The sequence below is a fragment of the Salvelinus alpinus genome, chromosome 10, assembly GCF_045679555.1.
Source record: "Salvelinus alpinus chromosome 10, SLU_Salpinus.1, whole genome shotgun sequence".
NCBI lineage: Eukaryota > Metazoa > Chordata > Actinopteri > Salmoniformes > Salmonidae > Salvelinus > Salvelinus alpinus.
The window spans coordinates 80,487,349-80,506,013 of record NC_092095.1 but is presented as its reverse complement, the minus strand read 5'-3'; the positions used below and the strand labels follow the sequence as shown (position 1 = coordinate 80,506,013).

At 47.5% G+C, this 18,665-nt stretch overlaps 1 protein-coding gene and 1 long non-coding RNA gene across 3 annotated transcripts; both read right to left on the bottom strand.

Moving 5' to 3' along the window:
* Window positions 1-680: 680 nt before the first annotated feature.
* On the bottom strand, window positions 681-18,272 carry nsun3 (NOP2/Sun RNA methyltransferase 3). 2 transcript variants are annotated; one of them, XM_071330955.1, is made up of 6 exons: window positions 17,439-18,272; window positions 11,057-11,160; window positions 8,687-9,123; window positions 7,871-8,025; window positions 4,693-4,823; window positions 681-2,483 (listed from the first exon to the last, which is right to left on the bottom strand). In XM_071330955.1, exons 1-6 carry the CDS (start codon window positions 17,820-17,822, stop codon window positions 2,210-2,212), a joined length of 1,485 nt encoding a protein of 494 aa, XP_071187056.1. In that variant the 5' UTR covers window positions 17,823-18,272; the 3' UTR covers window positions 681-2,209. The 2 variants fall into 2 exon arrangements, with proteins under 2 accessions (XP_071187056.1, XP_071187057.1); XM_071330956.1 differs by lacking the exon at window positions 17,439-18,272 and adding an exon at window positions 11,356-11,613.
* On the bottom strand, window positions 12,095-13,800 carry LOC139532845 (uncharacterized). The gene is made up of 2 exons (XR_011666659.1): window positions 13,251-13,800; window positions 12,095-13,193 (listed from the first exon to the last, which is right to left on the bottom strand). It is a non-coding gene; the product is annotated as an uncharacterized lncRNA (long non-coding RNA).
* Window positions 18,273-18,665: the final 393 nt, after the last annotated feature.

The window sequence follows — 18,665 nt, the reverse complement described above, 5'->3', positions numbered from 1 at the left end:
TCAGTTACCCTCCAACCTCAGGGTTGATCCCCATCAGTTACCCTCCAACCTCAGGGTTGAGCCCCATCAGTTACCCTCCAACCTCAGGGTTGAGCCCCATCAGTTACCCTCCGACCTCAGGGTTGAGCTCCATCAGTTACCCTCCGACCTCAGGGTTGAGCCCCATCAGTTACCCTCCAACCTCAGGGTTGAGCCCCATCAGTTACCCTCCAACCTCAGGGTTGAGCCCCATCAGTTACCCTCCAACCTCAGGGTTGAGCCCCATCAGTTACCCTCCAACCTCACGTTATCCTGAGGGTTTTTTAAAGGGCTGTTCATTAAAGGGCTGTTCCTGTCTAATTCCCCCTTTTAGCCTTTTAAACTACCGTAGCTCCATTCTTGTGTATTTTAATTCTCATTACTATTTTACTATTATTTTTAACTCTGCACCGTTGGTTAAGGGCTCGTAAAGCATTTCAAAGTCCAGTCTACACCGGTTGTATTCGGCACGTTTGACAAATAACATTTTATTTTTTGGGGGGGTCCATTCCTGTCAAATCAGGAAGTACACGGAAACATATGATCTCTGTAATTGCAAACAAAGGTTTCTGTACCAAATATTAAGTTCTGCTTTTCTGATGTATCAAATACTTATGTCATGCAATAAAATGCAAATTAATTACTTAAAAATCATACAATGTGATTTTCTGGATTTTTTAGATTCCATCTCTCACAGTTGAAGTGTACCTATGATAAAAATTACAGACCTCTACATGCTTTGTAAGTAGGAAAACCTGCAAAATCGGCAGTGTATCAAATACTTGTTCTCCCCACTGTATGTAATGACATACGGTGATAAGTTGGACAGATCGAGTGAAAAAAAGTAATTTTCCACACACGACATCTGTCCTTCTCACTATCACGCATTAGTTTCGCTTCCCCACCCGCCATTTTTAAAAAGACCCGACGGGGCTCATTGCCTGCTTGAATTATGCGGAAACAGGCAGCGTTTAGGTCATGTAATTGATAATGTTGGAAAGGGGAGAAATGGTGCTTTACAATGGTATTGACATTACAGTTGATCTGGAAGTATTACGGTTTTGGGGCGCTAGAATAAAAGGGCAATTGTACGGACCAAGGCGATGTACGAGTTTTACTTGAGTTTACGTTACTCGTTCATCAGGAGCTGCTCCTCCTAAGTAGTATCATCTAATCTGTTCAAGACAGCGGCAGCATGTGCAGATGTGGTCGTTCGGTTGTTGACGTGCAAAAAGTGAAATAGTATCGTGCAAAGATCGCTTTATATATATATATTCTCAAAGAAACTACAGGTCGTTTGAAAGCATCATATTTCTGTCACGCTGCTTTGTTGACAAGTCAAACCACCGCCTTGGGTATTCAGCCAATCAGCAGCCGCCACTGCTTCTTTGTATCAAAACTGTATTCAGAGGTCATTGGGATTTATGTTTTTCTCTTTATTTTACCTTTATTTAAGAGTTCAGTGGGTCTTCTTGATGCCGGAACATGGGCAAAGAGCATGTGAAACAAAGGGTGCCTCCTAAATAGCTCCCTATTCCCTCTGTAGTGCACTACTTTAGACCAGGGCCCTATAGAACCCTATATATAGTGCACTACTTTTGACCAGGGCCTTATAGAACCCTATTCCCTATATAGTGCACTATTTTAGACCAGGGCCCTATAGAACCCTATTCCCTATATAGAGCACTACTTTAGACCAGGGCCCTATAGAACCCTATTCCCTATATATAGTGCACTACTTTTGACCAGGGCCCTATAGAACCCTATTCCCTATATATAGTGCACTACTTTTGACCAGGGCCCTATAGAACCCTATTCCCTATATAGTGCACTACTGTGTGTGGTATATAGAGTGCCATTTGGAACACAGCCCGAGAGAGTTAGCTTGTTAGCAGTAGCCGTCACATGAAAACATGTTGTATTATGGAATCCTTGAAGACCAGCCTCAGTGTCTGACAGGAAGTTAGCGAGTCCATCAACCAACCAGTCAGTCAGTTCGTCCTCTTGATGCGTGACAGGAAGTCAGCGAGTCCATCAACCAGTCAGTTCGTCCTCTTGATGCGTGACAGGAAGTCAACCAGTCAGTGAATCCTCTTGATGCGTGACAGGAAGTCAGCGAGTCCATCAACCAACCAGTCAGTCAGTTCGTCCTCTTGATGCGTGACAGGAAGTCAGCGAGTCCATCAACCAGTCAGTGAATCCTCTTGATGCGCGACAGGAACATGGGTCCCCAGGTCTGACCCTGCTGTGGAACCACAAGGAGGCCTAACGAGGGGGTGTGGCCTAATGGGGTGAAGGTGAAGTGTTCCTGGAGTGGGAGGGCTAGCTCCTCCTCCAAGTCTTGAAGCTCCACCCCTGGACAGGTGTTTAGGACCGCCTCCACCACTTCCTGGTTCTCAGAGCGGGACAGGGTGCAGGTGGAGTAGACGACCACGCCCCCCGGACGCACTGCAGCCAGCGCAGACCTGGGGAACAGACAGGAAGTGATGAGACAGGATGTGATGACGCACTGCAGCCAGCGCAGACCTGGGGAACAGACAGGAAGTGATGAGACAGGATGTGATGACGCACTGCAGCCAGCGCAGACCTGGGGAACAGACAGGATGTGATGAGACAGGATGTGATGACGCACTGCAGCCAGCGCAGACCTGGGGAACAGACAGGATGTGATGAAACAGGATGTGATGACGCACTGCAGCCAGCGCAGACCTGGGGAACAGACAGGATGTGATGAGACAGGATGTGATGAGACAGGATGTGATGACGCACTGCAGCCAGCGCAGACCTGGGGAACAGACAGGATGTGATGAGACAGGATGTGATGAGACAGGATGTGATGACGCACTGCAGCCAGCGCAGACCTGGGGAACAGACAGGATGTGATGAGACAGGATGTGATGACGCACTGCAGCCAGCGCAGACCTGGGGAACAGACAGGATGTGATGAGACAGGATGTGATGAGACAGATCAGTAGCAGCTAGAGGAGAGGGCTGTGGTTTGATTTTTCAGGTTAAAGGTCAACATAGGCCTGGCCCAGGACTTTTTTTACACCCCGGGCCTCAGAAGTAGGAACACAAAACTCTGGTGTAAAACCCCACAGTGGAAAAGGGACAATGTAGGCCAGGTATGTCTGTACGTGGGCCAGGTATGTCTGTACGTGGGCCAGGTATGTCTGTACGTGGGCCAGGTATGTCTGTACGTGGGCCAGGTATGTCTGTACGTGGGCCAGGTATGTCTGTACGTGGGCCAGGTATGTCTGTACGTGGGCCAGGTATGTCTGTACGTAGGCCAGGTAGGTCTGTACGTAGGCCAGGTATGTCTGTACGTAGGCCAGGTATGTCTGTACGTGGGCCAGGTATGTCTGTACGTGGGCCAGGTATGTCTGTACGTGGGCCAGGTATGTCTGTACGTGGGCCAGGTATGTCTGTACGTGGGCCAGGTATGTCTATACGTGGGCCAGGTATGTCTGTACGTGGGCCAGGTATGCCTGTACGTGGGCCAGGTATGCCTGTACGTGGGCCAGGTATGTCTGTACGTGGGCCAGGTATGTCTGTACGTAGGCCAGGTATGTCTGTACGTAGGCCAGGTATGTCTGTACGTAGGCCAGGTATGTCTGTACGTGGGCCAGGTATGTCTGTACGTAGGCCAGGTATGTCTGTACGTGGGCCAGGTATGTCTGTACGTGGGCCAGGTATGTCTGTACGTAGGCCAGGTTTGTCTGTACGTGGGCCAGGTATGTCTGTACGTGGGCCAGGTATGTCTGTACGTGGGCCAGGTATGTCTATACGTGGGCCAGGTATGTCTGTACGTGGGCCAGGTATGTCTGTACGTGGGCCAGGTATGTCTGTACGTAGGCCAGGTATGTCTGTACGTAGGCCAGGTATATCTGTACGTAGGCCAGGTATGTCTGTACGTAGGCCAGGTATGTCTGTACGTAGGCCAGGTATGTCTATACGTGGGCCAGGTATATCTGTACGTAGGCCAGGTATGTCTATACGTGGGCCAGGTATGTCTGTATGTAGGCCAGGTATGTCTGTTCGTAGGCCAGGTATGTCTGTACGTAGGCCAGGTATGTCTGTACGTAGGCCAGGTATGTCTGTATGTAGGCCAGGTATGTCTGTATGTAGGCCAGGTATGCCTGTATGTAGGCCAGGTATGTCTGTATGTAGGCCAGGTATGTCTGTATGTAGGCCAGGTATGTCTGTACGTGGGCCAGGTATGTCTGTATGTAGGCCAGGTATGCCTGTATGTAGGCCAGGTATGTCTGTATGTAGGCCAGGTATGTCTGTATGTAGGCCAGGTATGTCTATACGTGGGCCAGGTATGTCTATACGTAGGCCAGGTATGTCTGTATGTAGGCCAGGTATGTCTGTACGTGGGCCAGGTATGTCTGTATGTGGGCCAGGTATGTCTGTACGTAGGCCAGGTATGTCTGTACGTGGGCCAGGTATGTCTGTACGTGGGCCAGGTATGTCTGTACGTGGGCCAGGTATGTCTGTACGTGGGCCAGGTATGTCTGTACGTAGGCCAGGTATGTCTGTACGTGGGCCAGGTATGTCTGTACGTAGGCCAGGTATGTCTGTACGTGGGCCAGGTATGTCTGTACGTGGGCCAGGTATGTCTGTATATTGCCAAGCTGATTTGTAATGGAATATTAAAGCATGAATTGATACCTGAGCAGTTGTGTCTGTAGTGTGGGCAGCCCGGCCCTCTCCCTCAACCTCACAGCTCCTCGCTGCTCCCCTCCTGGGCCAGAGGAGAACAGCCAGCTACGATCATTAGAACATGGAGCATCCAGCAGCACCTAGGAGGGAGGGAGGGAGGGGGAGAGGGAGGGGAGAGGGGGAGAGGGAGGGAGGAGAGGGAGGGAGGGAGGGGGAGAGAGAAGAGGGAGGGAGAGGGAGAGAGAAGAGGGGGGGGGGAGAGAAGGGGGAAGGAGAGAAGAGGGGGGAGAGAGAAGAGGGAGGGGGAGGGAGAGAGAGAAGAGGGAGGGAGGAGGGAGAGGGAATAGGAAGGAGGGGGGAGAAGAGAGAGGGAGGGAGGGGGGAGGGAGAAGAGGGAGGGAGGGGGAGGGAGAAGAGGGAGGGAGGGGGAGAGAGAAGAGGGAGGGAGGCATAAGGCGGGGTGCAGAGAGACAGAGATAAATGGTGAGAGCACTATTCAAATGACTAGTGTCTAATTCAATGAGGAACACTAATGACACAACACAGGAAAGATCCCCAGTCTCATGGTCTCTAGTCCCTAACTCCTTTTCTGTTTCAAAGAGAGGAGAGAACAGAGAACAGAGAGGAGAGAGAGGAGAGAACAGAGAGGAGAACAGAGAGGAGAGAAGAGAACAGAGAGGAGAGAACAGAGAGGAGAGAACAGAGAGGAGAGAACAGAGAGAGGAGAGAACAGAGAGGAGAGAACAGAGAGGAGAGAACAGAGAGGAGAGAACAGAGAGAGGAGAGAACAGAGAGAGGAGAGAACAGAGAGGAGAGAACAGAGAGGAGAGAACAGAGAGGAGAGAACAGAGAGGAGAGCAGAGAGGAGAGGAGAGCAGACAGAGGATAATGTCGAGTCTCTGTGTGATGCTAAGTGACGTGTGATGCTAGCTGCTGAGGGGGATGAGATAGGATGGGTTTTTCTCCGGCGGGTAGAGGGCTCCTCTCCAGTCAGTGAGACGCCGCTAATGAGTGTCACAGAGGAGAACAACAGCTAATCCTATAGCCCTCTGTGGGAGAGGAGATTAGAGAGAGAGGCAGGGGGGGGGGGCGAGAGGAAGAGAGGCAGGGGGGAGAGAGGAAGAGAGGCAGGGGGGAGAGAGGAAGAGAGGCAGGGCGTGGCGAGAGGAAGAGAGGCAGGGGGGAGAGAGGAAGAGAGGCAGGGGGGAGAGAGGAAGAGAGGCAGGGCGTGGCGAGAGGAAGAGAGGCAGGGGGGAGAGAGGAAGAGAGGCAGGGGGGAGAGAGGAAGAGAGGCAGGGGGGAGAGAGGAAGAGAGGCAGGGGGGAGAGAGGAAGAGAGGCAGGGGGGAGAAAGGCAGGGGAGGGAGAGGCAGGGGGGAGAGAGGAAGAGAAGCAGGGGGGAGAGAGGAAGAGAGGCAGGGGGGAGAGAGGAAGAGAGGCAGGGGGAGAGAGGAAGAGAGGCAGGGGGGAGAGAGGAAGAGAGGCAGGGGGGAGAGAGGAAGAGAGGCAGGGGGGAGAGAGGAAGTGGTTAGAGTCTAGTGGTTAGAGTGTAGAGGCGGCAGGTAGCCTAGTGGTTAGAGTGTAGAGGCGGCAGGTAGCCTAGTGGTTAGAGTGGAGAGGCGGCAGGTAGCCTAGTGGTTAGAGTGTAGAGGTGGCAGGTAGTCTAGTGGTTAGAGTGTAGAGGTGGCAGGTAGCCTAGTGGTTAGAGTGTAGAGGTGGCAGGTAGCCTAGTGGTTAGAGTGTAGAGGTGGCAGGTAGCCTAGTGGTTAGAGTGTAGAGGTGGCAGGTAGCCTAGTGGTTAGAGTGTAGAGGTGGCAGGTAGCCTAGTGGTTAGAGTGTAGAGGTGGCAGGTAGCCTAGTGGTTAGAGTGTAGAGGTGGCAGGTAGCCTAGTGGTTAGAGTGTAGAGGTGGCAGGTAGCCTAGTGGTTAGAGTGTAGAGGTGGCAGGTAGCCTAGTGGTTAGAGTGTAGAGGCGGCAGGTAGCCTAGTGGTTAGAGTGTAGAGGCGGCAGGTAGCCTAGTGGTTAGAGTGTAGAGGCGGCAGGTAGCCTAGTGGTTAGAGTGTAGAGGTGGCAGGTAGCCTAGTGGTTAGAGTGTAGAGGTGGCAGGTAGCCTAGTGGTTAGAGTGTAGAGGTGGCAGGTAGCCTAGTGGTTAGAGTGTAGAGGCGGCAGGTCGCCTAGTGGTTAGAGTGTAGAGGCGGCAGGTAGCCTAGTGGTTAGAGTGTAGAGGCGGCAGGTAGCCTAGTGGTTAGAGTGTAGAGGCGGCAGGTAGCCTAGTGGTTAGAGTGTAGAGGAGGCAGGTAGCCTAGTGGTTAGAGTGTAGAGGAGGCAGGTAGCCTAGTGGTTAGAGTGTAGAGGAGGCAGGTAGTCTAGTGGTTAGAGTGTAGAGGAGGCAGGTAGTCTAGTGGTTAGAGTGTAAAACCACCATGGAGTTTTTACTGGTCTAAAAAAATATATATATATTTTGCAAACAAAGAAAATGGTACCCTTACATGTGAGTACATTACTGTATTCATACTGGGATATTACTGTATTCATACTGAGATATTACTGTATTCATACTGGGATATTACTGTATTCATACTGAGGATATTACTGTATTCATACTGAGGATATTACTGTATTCATACTGAGGATATTACTGTATTCATACTGAGTACAATACTGTATTCATACTGAGGATATTACTGTATTCATACTGAGTACAATACTGTATTCATACTGAGGATATTACTGTATTCTGGGATATTGATTTTCAACAGGAAACGTTCAAAATAGCAGCAGTGCGTCTTTCAACTGACCTGGGCTGTTATGTTATTTACAAGCATTTCGCTACACCCTCAATAACATCTGCTAAACACGCGTATGTGACCAAATAAAATGGGATTTTGATTTCATCGCCATTCTGAGGAACAAGAGCTCCCCCTGCTGGAACTGCAAGTTGGAGACGCTCACGTCAGAGAAATTAAAATCTGTTAACGTGGCTCTTCCTCAATCCACGACTCGTTGCAGCCTGTCTCCTAGCCTGTCTCCTAGCCCCTTGGAGAAACCAGTCTGAAGGGAGGGAGCTCCTCCTCCAATACAGCTGAGAAGGAAGCGGGTAAGGAGATAGGATGCACGACAAACTGAGATGGAGCCCTTATGTCTTGAAGGATGACAACAAAAAAAGTAGTCCATTTTCTTCCCTCACCTTGTCATACATTCCGGCTTCACTCTGCCCAAAGATCCGTCCATCCTGATTGGACACGGTGACAGTGCTGCTCAGCGATTGGGGGATGAAGGATTCCAGTGTTTTGGCCAGCCAATCACGTCGGTGTGGGTCCATTTCATTACAACACAACAGAGCTGGAACACAACGGCAGATAAGACTGACTATCAATAGTCCATATAACGGTGTTAACCAGCCAAGAGGGGGGGGCATGGAACAGCCGATTAATGAGTTGTACAGGACCTGGGTTAGCAGTCCTACCCTACACCCTTACACCCTAACCCCTACACCCTTAGACCCTACACCCTAACCCCTTAGACCCTACACCCTAACCCCTTAGACCCTACACCCTAACCCCTTAGACCCTACACCCTAACCCCTTAGACCCCTTAGCCAACGGTGTTAACCAGCCAAGAGGGGGGGACATGGAACAGCCGATTAATGAGTTTTACAGGACCTGGGTTAGCAGTCCTACCCTACACCCTAACCCCTACACCCTAACCCCTTAGACCCTAACCCCTTAGCCCCTAACCCCTTACACCCTAACCCCTTACACCCACACCCTAACCCCTACACCCTACACCCTTACACCCTTAACCCTTACACCCTTAACCCTTACACCCTTAACCCCTACACCCTTAACCCCTACACCCTTAACCCCTACACCCTTAGCCCCTACACCCTTAGCCCCTACACCCTTAGCCCCTACACCCTTAACCCCTACACCCTTAACCCCTACACCCTTAACCCCTACACCCTAACCTCTACACCCTAACCGTGTACTGCTCACGTCCTGACCTGGGTCAGCAGTCTGTAGTATAGCCAAGGCCTTCCCTCCAGGAGCAGAGCAGAGATCCAGGACCCTGTCCCCCTCCTCCACCCCCAGGGCTAAGACAGGCAGCAGGGAGGCAGCGTTCAGCAGGTAGTAGGGTTTCAACTGGCCCCGGCGGTGAGGAGGACCGGGGTAACGCACTGGGGAGGGGTGGATGAAACACTGCAGGGAGGGAGGGAGAGGAGGACCGGGGTAACGCACTGGGGAGGGGTGGATGAAACACTGCAGGGAGGGAGGGAGAGGAGGGGGAGGCTGGGGGAGAGAGGAGATGAGAGGCGGGTCTGTGTGGGGTAGTAGTCTGATGAAGCCTTGCCTTTGGAGGCGTGGTTTGACGTCTGACACATCAGTAAAGCGGTTGAGCATCACTCCATACTGCCAGCCCCCAGGGTTCAACAACACAGCCCTGTAGGAGACAGGAGGAGAGGAGGTTGAGCATCCCTCCATACTGCCAGCCCCCAGGGTTCAACAACACAGCCCTGTAGGAGACAGGAGGAGAGGAGGTTGAGCATCACTCCATACTGCCAGCCCCCAGGGTTCAACAACACAGCCCTGTAGGAGACAGGAGGAGAGGAGGTTGAGCATCACTCCATACTGCCAGCCCCCAGGGTTCAACAACACAGCCCTGTAGGAGACAGGAGGAGAGGAGGTTGAGCATCACTCCATACTGCCAGCCCCCAGGGTTCAACAACACAGCCCTGTAGGAGACAGGAGGAGAGGAGGTTGAGCATCACTCCATACTGCCAGCCCCCAGGGTTCAACAACACAGCCCTGTAGGAGACAGGAGGAGAGGAGGTTGAGCATCCCTCCATACTGCCAGCCCCCAGGGTTCAACAACACAGCCCTGTAGGAGACAGGAGGAGAGGAGGTTGAGCATCCCTCCTTACTGCCAGCCCCCAGGGTTCAACAACACAGCCCTGTAGGAGACAGGAGGAGAGGAGGTTGAGCATCCCTCCATACTGCCAGCCCCCAGAGTTCAACAACACCTTTCCCTTTGTCAGGGAGGTGACCAAGAACCCGATGGTCACTCTAACAGAGCTCTAGAGATCCTCTGTGGAGATGGGAGAACCTTCCAGAAGGACAATCATCTCTGCAGCAATCCACCAATCAGGCCTTTCTGGTAGAGTGGCCAGACGGAAGCCACTCCTCAGTAAAAGGCACATGACAGCCCACTTGGAGTTTGCCAAAAGCCACCTAAAGACTCTCAGACCATGAGAAACAAGATTCTCTGGTCTGATGAAACCAAGATTGAACTCTTTGGCCTGAATGCCAAGCGTCACGTCTGGAGAAAACCTGGCACCATCCCTACGGTGAAGCATAGTGGTGGGGATGTTTATCAGCGCCAGGGACTTGGAGACTAGTCAGGATCGAGGGAAAGATGAACGGAACAAAGTACAGAGAGATCCTTGATGAAAACCTGCTATAGGGCGCTCAGGACCTGAGACTGGGGCGAAGGTTCACCTTCCAACAGGACAACAACCCTGAGCACACAGCCAAGACAACGCAGGAGTGACTTCGGGACAAGTCTCTGAATGTCCTTGAGTGGCCCAGCCGGAGCCCGGACTTGAACCCGATCGAACATCTCTGGAGAGACCTGAAAATAGCTGTGCAGCGACGCTCCCCATCCAACCTGACAGAGCTTGAGAGGATCTGCAGAGAAGAATGGGAGAAACTCCCCAAATACAGGTGTGCCAAACTTGTAGCGTCAAACCCAAGAAGACTCGAGGCTGTAATCGCTGCCAAAGGTGCTTCAACAAAGTACTGAGTAAAGGGTCTGAATACTGATGTAAAAATTTGATTTCAGTTTTTTTTTTTTTTTTTTTTTTTAATACATTTGCAAAACTCTTAACCTATTTTGTCATTATGGGGTATTGTGTGTAGATTGATGAGACGTTTTAGAATAAGGCTGTAACATAACAAAATGTGGGGAGGGGGGGGGGGGTCAATAAGGTCTTAATACTTCCAGAATACACTGCACAACTTTAGACCAGGACCTTTAGGGAATACGGTGCCATTTGGGAAACAGACTACCACAGAGTTCCCATCAGATTTAAGTTCACAGTAGTAAAACGATTTATAATACTGTTATTGGCACGTAATGCTGTGTGACAGTACTCTTCTTGCGTTGTGTACAATCAATCATCGACACTAACTCCAATATATAGCACCAGTCATGGAGCTTTATTATGATAGAAACAGCACGTCATGCAATGCACGGCTCCCCATCCAACTCTGCACTCACAAAATATACGACAGTGGCAAGGGGAAATCACCAATATAACCCTATTACAGCTGCATAGACTGTATAACAGGATAAGATGAGGTGAAAGCGTACATACCTTGCAGACGGCCATAGGGGACCAAGTTCTTGGCCGTACTGTTGGTCAAAATGGTCCAATATGACTTTACACACTCGTTTCTGTTTCTCAGGTCGGGAAGGAACCTGTGAGTTTGAGGAACACGTCTAGATTCAAACAGGAGGACGGCTGTGCGTGTGTAACTAAAATATAACTAATCTAATCACTTATTTGACCAAATAACCAACAGTGAATTTTGTCATCGTTAATACCAGAAACAAATAACCCACAAACGTATCGTCTGCTTGTCCTATACGTGTATTCGTATGATCCAACCTTACCCGTTCGGTCGGAACAGTTCGCTCCTCTCTCGACAGGTCCTGTCCCCGGTCGGGACCGATAACGGAGTTGCACGACAGTAATCTCTGACATTTCGACGACGGATAAAGTCTCCACTTTAGAATAAATGACTCTCCCGAGACTAAAAGTCTAAACATTTCATAAATAAATCAGAATTAATCAATTTAAGCAAACAGTTGACTGACTGATATTTCATTCGTGTGTTTCTTTAGACATGTCCGTCTCTTAAAATGTACCCCCTTCTCCTTGGCTATTTTAAACAGAGTTCCCCTCCCAAACATCAAGCAAAATTGAGACCCAAAGATTTTGGAATAGATACGGGTACATATCATATACATCTAGTCATTCAAGGGTTTTTCTATATTTTTTACTATTTTCTACATTGTAGAATAACAGTGAAGACATCAAAACTATGAAATAACACATATGGAATCATGTAGTAACCAAAAAAAGTGTTAAATGGAAATATATTTTATATTTGAGATTCTTCAAAGTAGCCACCCTTTGCCTAGATGACAGCTTTGCACACTCTTGGCATTCTCTCAACCAGCTTCACCTGGAATACTTTTCCAACAGTCTTGAAGGAGTTCCCACATATGCTGAGCACTTGTTGGCTGCTTTTCCTTCACTCTGCGGTACAACTCATCCCCAAACCATATCAAATTGGGTTGAGGCCGGGTGATTGTGGAGGCCAAAAGAGTTTGGAATAGAGACAAGGGGTACAAATCATATACGCATTTATTAGCATTTCATAACAAAAATTTACAAGGTAGAAAATGTGACAATGAAATCCCAAGAATGTAGCTGTGTGACTAAAGTATCATGTTATGGAAATGTCCAAGATACATTCACATGGTAAGATGTGGCCTACAGTCATACAATAACAGGACATTACACATATAGTGTAGAAACGGGGTCAGTCTCGATGCATTGTAGAAACGGGGTCAGTCTCGATGCAGTGTAGAAACGGGGTCAGTCTCGATGCAGTGTAGAAACGGGGTCAGTCTCGATGGAGTGTAGAAACGGGGTCAGTCTCGATGGAGTGTAGAAACGGGGTCAGTCTCGATGGAGTGTAGAAACGGGGTCAGTCTAGATGCAGTGTAGAAACGGGGTCAGTCTCGATGCAGCGTAGAAACGGGGTCAGTCTCGATGGAGTGTAGAAACGGGGTCAGTCTCGATGGGGTGTAGAAACGGGGTCAGTCTCGATGGGGTGTAGAAACGGGGTCAGTCTCGATGGGGTGTAGAAACGGGGTCAGTCTCGATGGGGTGTAGAAACGGGGTCAGTCTCGATGGAGTGTAGAAACGGGGTCAGTCTCGATGGAGTGTAGAAACGGGGTCAGTCTCGATGGAGTGTAGAAACGGGGTCAGTCTCGATGCAGTGTAGAAACGGGGTCAGTCTCGATGCGGTGTAGAAACGGGGTCAGTCTCGATGGAGTGTAGAAACGGGGTCAGTCTCGATGGAGTGTAGAAACGGGGTCAGTCTCGATGGAGTGTAGAAACGGGGTCAGTCTCGATGCAGTGTAGAAACGGGGTCAGTCTCGATGGAGTGTAGAAACGGGGTCAGTCTCGATGGAGTGTAGAAACGGGGTCAGTCTCGATGGAGTGTAGAAACGGGGTCAGTCTAGATGGAGTGTAGAAACGGGGTCAGTCTCGATGGAGTGTAGAAACGGGGTCAGTCTCGATGCAGTGTAGAAACAGGGTCAGTCTCGATGCGGTGTAGAAACGGGGTCAGTCTCGATGCGGTATAGAAACGGGTCAGTCTCTGGACCAGAGCTAGACAAAGGACAGACAGAAGAGTAGCTCTGGACCAGAGCTAGACCTGTTCCTGTTCCTCTACTAGGGGACTGAGTAACAACACTCTGGACCAGAGCTAGACAAAGGACAGACAGAAGAGTAGCTCTGGACCAGGGCTAGACAACGGACAGACAGAAGAGTAGCTCTGGTCCAGGGCTCAGGGGTAATATATATACATCTATGAAGCCAGGTGCATTAACTATGATGTACCAGTTCATGTACATCAACAATACAGTACCAACAAAAGTCAAAATATCATTCAAGTGTCATCATTGAAAGCTATACGTTGAGAGAAGACATTTTCAAATGACTGCAGAGTACAGTATGTAGTGAATATAACATTACAGACTGCAGAGTACAGTATGTAGTGAATATAACATGACAGACTGTAGAGTACAGTATGTAGTGAATATAACATGACAGACTGTAGAGTACAGTATGTAGTGAATATAACATTACAGACTGTAGAGTAGTGAATATAACATTACAGACTGTAGAGTAGTGAATATAACATTACAGACTGCAGAGTACAGTATGTAGTGAATATAACATGACAGACTGCAGAGTACAGTATGTAGTGAATATAACATGACAGACTGTAGAGTACAGTATGTAGTGAATATAACATTACAGACTGTAGAGTAGTGAATATAACATGACAGACTGTAGAGTACAGTATGTAGTGAATATAACATTACAGACTGCAGAGTACAGTATGTAGTGAATATAACATTACAGACTGTAGAGTACAGTATGTAGTGAATATAACATTACAGACTGTAGAGTAGTGAATATAACATTACAGACTGTAGAGTAGTGAATATAACATTACAGACTGTAGAGTAGTGAATATAACATGACAGACTGCAGAGTACAGTATGTAGTGAATATAACATGACAGACTGTAGAGTACAGTATGTAGTGAATATAACATGACAGACTGTAGAGTACAGTATGTAGTGAATATAACATGACAGACTGTAGAGTACAGTATGTAGTGAATATAACATTACAGACTGTAGAGTACAGTATGTAGTGAATATAACATGACAGACTGTAGAGTACAGTATGTAGTGAATATAACATGACAGACTGTAGAGTACAGTATGTAGTGAATATAACATGACAGACTGTAGAGTACAGTATGTAGTGAATATAACATGACAGACTGTAGAGTACAGTATGTAGTGAATATAACATGACAGACTGTAGAGTACAGTATGTAGTGAATATAACATTACAGACTGTAGAGTACAGTATGTAGTGAATATAACATGACAGACTGTAGAGTACAGTATGTAGTGAATATAACATGACAGACTGTAGAGTACAGTATGTAGTGAATATAACATTACAGACTGTAGAGTACAGTATGTAGTGAATATAACATGACAGACTGTAGAGTACAGTATGTAGTGAATATAACATTACAGACTGTAGAGTACAGTATGTAGTGAATATAACATTACAGACTGTAGAGTAGTGAATATAACATTACAGACTGTAGAGTAGTGAATATAACATTACAGACTGTAGAGTACAGTATGTAGTGAATATAACATGACAGACTGTAGAGTACAGTATGTAGTGAATATAACATGACAGACTGTAGAGTACAGTATGTAGTGAATATAACATGACAGACTGTAGAGTACAGTATGTAGTGAATATAACATGACAGACTGTAGAGTACAGTATGTAGTGAATATAACATGACAGACTGTAGAGTACAGTATGTAGTGAATATAACATTACAGACTGTAGAGTACAGTATGTAGTGAATATAACATGACAGACTGTAGAGTACAGTATGTAGTGAATATAACATTACAGACTGTAGAGTACAGTATGTAGTGAATATAACATGACAGACTGTAGAGTACAGTATGTAGTGAATATAACATGACAGACTGTAGAGTAGTGAATATAACATTACAGACTGTAGAGTACAGTATGTAGTGAATATAACATTACAGACTGTAGAGTACAGTATGTAGTGAATATAACATGACAGACTGTAGAGTACAGTATGTAGTGAATATAACATGACAGACTGTAGAGTAGTGAATATAACATTACAGACTGTAGAGTACAGTATGTAGTGAATATAACATTACAGACTGCAGAGTACAGTATGTAGTGAATATAACATTACAGACTGTAGAGTACAGTATGTAGTGAATATAACATGACAGACTGCAGAGTACAGTATGTAGTGAATATAACATGACAGACTGCAGAGTACAGTATGTAGTGAATATAACATGACAGACTGTAGAGTACAGTATGTAGTGAATATAACATGACAGACTGTAGAGTACAGTATGTAGTGAATATAACATTACAGACTGTAGAGTACAGTATGTAGTGAATATAACATGACAGACTGCAGAGTACAGTATGTAGTGAATATAACATGACAGACTGTAGAGTACAGTATGTAGTGAATATAACATGACAGACTGCAGAGTACAGTATGTAGTGAATATAACATGACAGACTGTAGAGTACAGTATGTAGTGAATATAACATGACAGACTGTAGAGTACAGTATGTAGTGAATATAACATTACAGACTGTAGAGTACAGTATGTAGTGAATATAACATGACAGACTGCAGAGTACAGTATGTAGTGAATATAACATGACAGACTGCAGAGTACAGTATGTAGTGAATATAACATGACAGACTGTAGAGTACAGTATGTAGTGAATATAACATGACAGACTGTAGAGTACAGTATGTAGTGAATATAACATTACAGACTGCAGAGTACAGTATGTAGTGAATATAACATTACAGACTGCAGAGTACAGTATGTAGTGAATATAACATTACAGACTGCAGAGTACAGTATGTAGTGAATATAACATTACAGACTGTGATATCTGACCCAAACACATTTGAGTTAGAATGAACACATTGTTCACCTTGTTGTAAACACGTCTTTTAAAAAAACAAAGTATGCGAGAATAAACTTCCAAATGTAGTGCACTACTTTATCACGTAGTGCACTACTTTATCACGTAGTGCACTACTTTATCACGTAGTGCACTATGGATGCATTGAAAGATGCCTTTAATCACAGACAGTAACACCCTATAATACTGATATTATTAGATTAAAATAGGGACTAAGAATAAAGTGGACAGGTTTCTAGCATCCAGGGAGGATGTTTTAGTCAGATTAAAACAGGATGAGACCAATGAAATAACTGCAATGCAAAGTTATATACACACACCGACTATACTAAACATTAGAAACACCAAAATATTGAGTTGCACCCCCCCCCCCCCCCCTCCCGCTCAGAAAAGCCTCAATTCTTCGGGGCATGGACTTCACAAGGTGTCGAACGCGTTCCACAGGGACGCTGGCCCCATGTTGACTCCACAGGGACGCTGGCCCCATGTTGACTCCACAGGGACGCTGGCCCCATGTTGACTCCACAGGGACGCTGGCCCCATGTTGACTCCACAGGGACGCTGGCCCCATGTTGACTCCACAGGGACGCTGGCCCCATGTTGACTCCACAGGGACGCTGGCCCCATGTTGACTCCACAGGGACGCTGGCCCCATGTTGACTCCACAGGGACGCTGGCCCCATGTTGACTCCGCAGGGACGCTGGCCCCATGTTGACTCCACAGGGACGCTGGCCCCATGTTGACTCCAACGCTTCCCACAGTTGTGTTAAATTAGCTGGATGTCCTTTGGATGGTGGACCATTCTTGATACACACGGGACACAGCAGCTTTGCAGTTCTTAACACAAACCAGGGCAACTGGCACTTAGTACCATACTCCGTTAAAAAAAGGCACTTAAATATTTTTGTCTTGAAACATTCGCAATCCACGTCTCAATTGTCTCAAGGCTTGAAAATCCTTCTTTAAACCCCGTCTCCTCCCGTCTCCATCTACACTGATTGAAGAGGATTTAACACGAGACATCAATAAGGGATCATAGGTTTCACCTGGATTCACCTGGTCAGTCTGTGTCATTGACAGAATAGGTGTTCTTAATGTTTTGTCCACTCAGAGTGTGTGTGTGTGTGTGTGTGTGTGTGTGTGTGTGTGTGTGTGTGTGTGTGTGTGTGTGTGTGTGTGATATATATGTGATATACACATAGATACATATAAATATAACTATCCATAAAGTCCATATCAATATGCATTTATTTCTCAGTCTGTGTTTAACACAATGCTGTGCTGTTCAGCGACAACTTGGTCCTATTCATTAGGACACATCGTACTAAAATGTTTTGAAACACATACCGGAAACACGTGTTGATCATCGGTCACTTTCCCTGGTTGTCTGTTTTGGTGCCTAATGAATATAACTCGTCTCTCTCTCAGGGCCCACCCAGTCCTCCTCAGTCTGTGTCCAGGGCCCACCCAGTCATCCTCCGTCTCTCCCCAGGGCCCACCCAGTCCTCCTCCGTCTCTCCCCAGGGCCCACCCAGTCCTCCTCCGTCTCTCCCCAGGGCCCACCCAGTCATCCTCCGTCTCTCCCCAGGGCCCACCCAGTCCTCCTCCGTCTCTCCCCAGGGCCCACCCAGTCATCCTCCGTCTCTCTCCAGGGCCCACCCAGTCATCCTCCGTCTCTCTCCAGGGCCCACCCAGTCGTCCTCCGTCTCTCCCCAGGGCCCACCCAGTCATCCTCCGTCTCTCCCCAGGGCCCACCCAGTCATCCTCCTCCTCTCTCTCCAGGGTTGGACAGTCATCCTCCTCCTCCTCTCTCTCCAGGGTTGGACAGTCCGCTCCACCATCGTAGTCCTGTGAGCTCGAGGACGACGGTGGCGGTGGTTCCTTGGTCTTGGGAGCGTCTTCTCAGCTGGCGGTGAAGTCTGTAGACCTCTATACAGCACGTACTTTGAAAAGAAACCAAAGAAACTGTGATTTGGGGGTGAGGGGTCAGGTCAAAGCCTAATATAAAGATAAGGGGTCAGGTCAAAGCCTAATATAAAGATAAGGGGTCAGGTCCTAATATAGAGATAAGGGGTCAGGTCCTAATATAAAGATAAGGGGTCAGGTCCTAATATAAAGATAAGGGGTCAGGTCCTAATATAAAGATAAGGGGTCAGGTCCTAATATAAAGATAAGGGGTCAGGTCCTAATATAAAGATAAGGGGTCAGGTCCTAATATAAAGATAAGGGGTCAGGTCCTAATATAAAGATAAGGGGTCAGGTCCTAATATAAAGATAAGGGGTCAGGTCCTAATATAGAGATAAGGGGTCAGGTCCTAATATAAAGATAAGGGGTCAGGTCCTAATATAAAGATAAGGGGTCAGGTCCTAATATAGAGATAAGGGGTCGGGTCCTAATATAAAGATAAGGGGTCGGGTCCTAATATAGAGATAAGGGGTCGGGTCCTAATATAAAGATAAGGGGTCAGGTCCTAATATAAAGATAAGGGGTCAGGTCCTAATATAAAGATAAGGGGTCAGGTCCTAATATAGAGATAAGGGGTCAGGTCCTAATATAAAGATAAGGGGTCAGGT

Bases quoted from the DNA above. Each gene is read 5' to 3' on its own strand.
- nsun3 (XM_071330955.1), bottom strand. From the start codon at position 17,822: ATGACTGGGTGGGCCCTGGGGAGAGACGGAGGACGACTGGGTGGGCCC. The intron at 9,124-11,056 runs GTATGTACGCTT...TGTCTCCTACAG, and splicing joins CCCCTATGGCCGTCTGCAAG to GGCTGTGTTGTTGAACCCTG. The intron at 4,824-7,870 runs GTGAGGGAAGAA...CCTCCCTCCTAG, and splicing joins AAGCCGGAATGTATGACAAG to GTGCTGCTGGATGCTCCATG.